The 2,667-nt window shown below is 45.0% G+C and overlaps 1 protein-coding gene across 1 annotated transcript in view; it reads left to right on the forward strand.

Moving 5' to 3' along the window:
* slc22a23 (solute carrier family 22 member 23) overlaps positions 1-2,667 on the forward strand; it is a 25,885-nt gene that overhangs the window by 17,458 nt on the left and 5,760 nt on the right. Inside the window, exon 4 of the mRNA XM_032526947.1 lies at positions 2,444-2,630. Coding sequence (XP_032382838.1) covers positions 2,444-2,630 — 187 coding nt within the window. The remainder of the gene's footprint in view (positions 1-2,443; positions 2,631-2,667) is intronic.

Here is a 2,667-nt window from a genome sequence, read left to right on the forward strand (position 1 = left end):
CAGAAACGTTCCTTCACATTCACGTGTCCGGGATTGAACCACTCTTCACTCACATACAGTGCACCCCATCAATTCTTCTTACTACTTTCTATAACGTCCCGGTCTGCCCGAACCGTCAATGAGCCTGGTACCGCCAAGCCATAGTCCGGGATGCTAGACAATCCTATAACGATACACAGGGGCATTGGACTGGGGGAAAAGGGGTACCCAGGGCCCTCATGTGAGGAGGGCCCAAAAAGATGCAAGGAAAAATAGCTGTGGATACAGGGAGGGGCCCATAGAAAATGCCCTTCTGCAGGGCCCAGAATTTTTTTTCGTAAGTCCAAACTGTCAGAAAACAGCACAATTCTACAACACAAGTTTTTTACTCTGTGAATCTAAATAAAAAAGAACTATAGAGCAACTATGGGTCCAGACTTTTGACTTAAACATGGCAGGGACATTTGTTATTGTCCTCAAACTGCTGTCTGCCCTCCAGTTGAAAACCTCTTCTTCAGCTAGTTAACATATGTTTAAGTTCTCCTCATTCATGTGTTGAGTGCCACCTCGAGAAGCCATTAAAGGTCCCATGACATGGTGCTTTTTTATGCTTTCATATAGACCTTAGTGATCCCCTAATACTGTATCTGAAGTCTCTTTCCCAAAATTCAGCCTTGGTGCAGAATTCCAGCCACTAGAGCCAGTCCCACAATGAGCTTTCCTTAGGATGTGTCATTTCTGAGTCTGTAGCTTTTGAGGAGGAGAGAGGGGGGGCAAGGTGGAGGCTGGGGGTGTGGCCTTGACCAACTGCCACTTTGCTCATTTGAAATCCATGATGTCTCTTTCTCATGGTTGGGTCAAATTATCTGGGCGGGCAAAGCAGAGAAAGGGGAGGTAACCTTCCTCCTTATGACATCACAAGGGGCAAGATTCTAGATCAGCCCATCTGAGCTTTCATTTTCTCAAAGGCAGAGCAGGATCCCTATGACTCAGTTTACACCTATCGCCATTTCTAGCCACTGGGGGGGCCATAGGCAGGCTGGGGAACGCATATCAATTTTTAAAAACATCATAAATTGAAATTTTCATGCCATGGGACCTTTAAGTAGCGATGCTGGGAACAGGGAAATCTATTTAGAGGGATTTGTTTTAATAATTAAATATATACATTTGGCGCCAGCGTATTGATTATTGTATCGCACGAAGGACAACAATATTTCGCCGTATCAACATTTTGTCCCACCCCTAACGTGTAGGCAGTTTGTACATTGTTGAACATGAGGGACATTTCGTTTGTTTCACCACTGTGTAGCTCTTTTGGTCTTTCTTTTATTTTGTATTTTTTTTCAGTATTTCAAGTGCAGCCCTTGGAGTCCAAATTGGAGCGTGAGCCTTGGGGTATATTTTACATTGTGGTATTACTACTTTTACTTTAGAAAAATGTCAAAATACTTTTTACACTAATGGCTGTCAGACTCTCTGCTTTTCTTCTTTGATGAATAAAGACGAGGGTGAAGAGAGAGAAGGAGGGTTAAGGATTACGGGTCAGTGTAATTTCCTTCATCTGTTTTGGTTCCTGCAGGGAGATATTAACTCTAAAAGCTGCCTGTCTGGGGCTTAAAAGAACACAGATGAAGGGATTTTGCAGGAATACCTCTATTTCCTTCTCTAAATTCATTATTTTGCCATCTGTCTTTCATCTTAACATCTCTCTCATCTTTTTTGTTTTCGTTTCCTTCCCTTTCCATGTGTCTCCCTATGCCTCCCGAGTCTTGCTAGTCTTTATTATCATTCCTCCAGTGATTCCACTGATGAATGCAGGGACTTTTTCAAGTCCTTTAGAGGGGGAAAGTAATTTGTATTCTACCCCCCTATTCCTACTTTCTCCTCTCCCTCCCTCCCGTTCCCTTTCCTCCCCCTCTTTTTCTTTTTCCTCCACAATAAGAAGTGATGGTACACGAGGCCAGGTTAGTGAGTTCTCCCCTGCTTGCTCTCCCTCCCTCCCTCCGACAATGGTCACCTTCAAGAAGACCTTGCCATATGGGCCAGGCCATCTGGACTGTACCATGTTACAGACAGTAGGGGAGGGGAAGAGAGCCTGGTCGGGGGGAAATTAAGGGACGGTTACAGTGAAACGCTTACAGAGCAGCTGAACCGTCTTAAAAACGTTGACACGTAGTCCATCTGAAGTTTATAAAGAGGTCTGGTGTTAAACTAGTGTGCTCTCATGGGAAGGGTTAGTAACAGGAGTCCTCAATAATTCACAGAGGAAACTCAATAGTGTCCCTACCATTAAACAAACACACATCACAATCTTCCAGGCCATTAAGAATGCTGCCTAGTTTATGATGGTAATCACATCCATGTACATTATTTACTCGTCTCCACTGGTGCAGCAACACTTAAAGATTCTATATTTTATGGGAAACTAAATCTTCCGCTTTCTCGCCTTTCTCCATTTCAGGGATTGAGCTTTGTTTGCCAGCCTGGCGCTTCTCCATGACCATGGTGGCCAGTTTTCTGATGGTGGGCGGGCAGCTACTGATGCCAGGGGTGGCCGCTCTTTGCCGCAATTGGCCGGACCGGGATGACTGGCAGGTCCTGCAGATTGTCATTATCAGCCCTTTCGTTCTGATGCTGCCCTACGTCTGGTGAGTCCCGCCCTCTGAGGAAATCCACAGGAGGCAG

Source organism: Etheostoma spectabile, chromosome 9 (genome assembly GCF_008692095.1).
Source record: "Etheostoma spectabile isolate EspeVRDwgs_2016 chromosome 9, UIUC_Espe_1.0, whole genome shotgun sequence".
Lineage (NCBI taxonomy): Eukaryota > Metazoa > Chordata > Actinopteri > Perciformes > Percidae > Etheostoma > Etheostoma spectabile.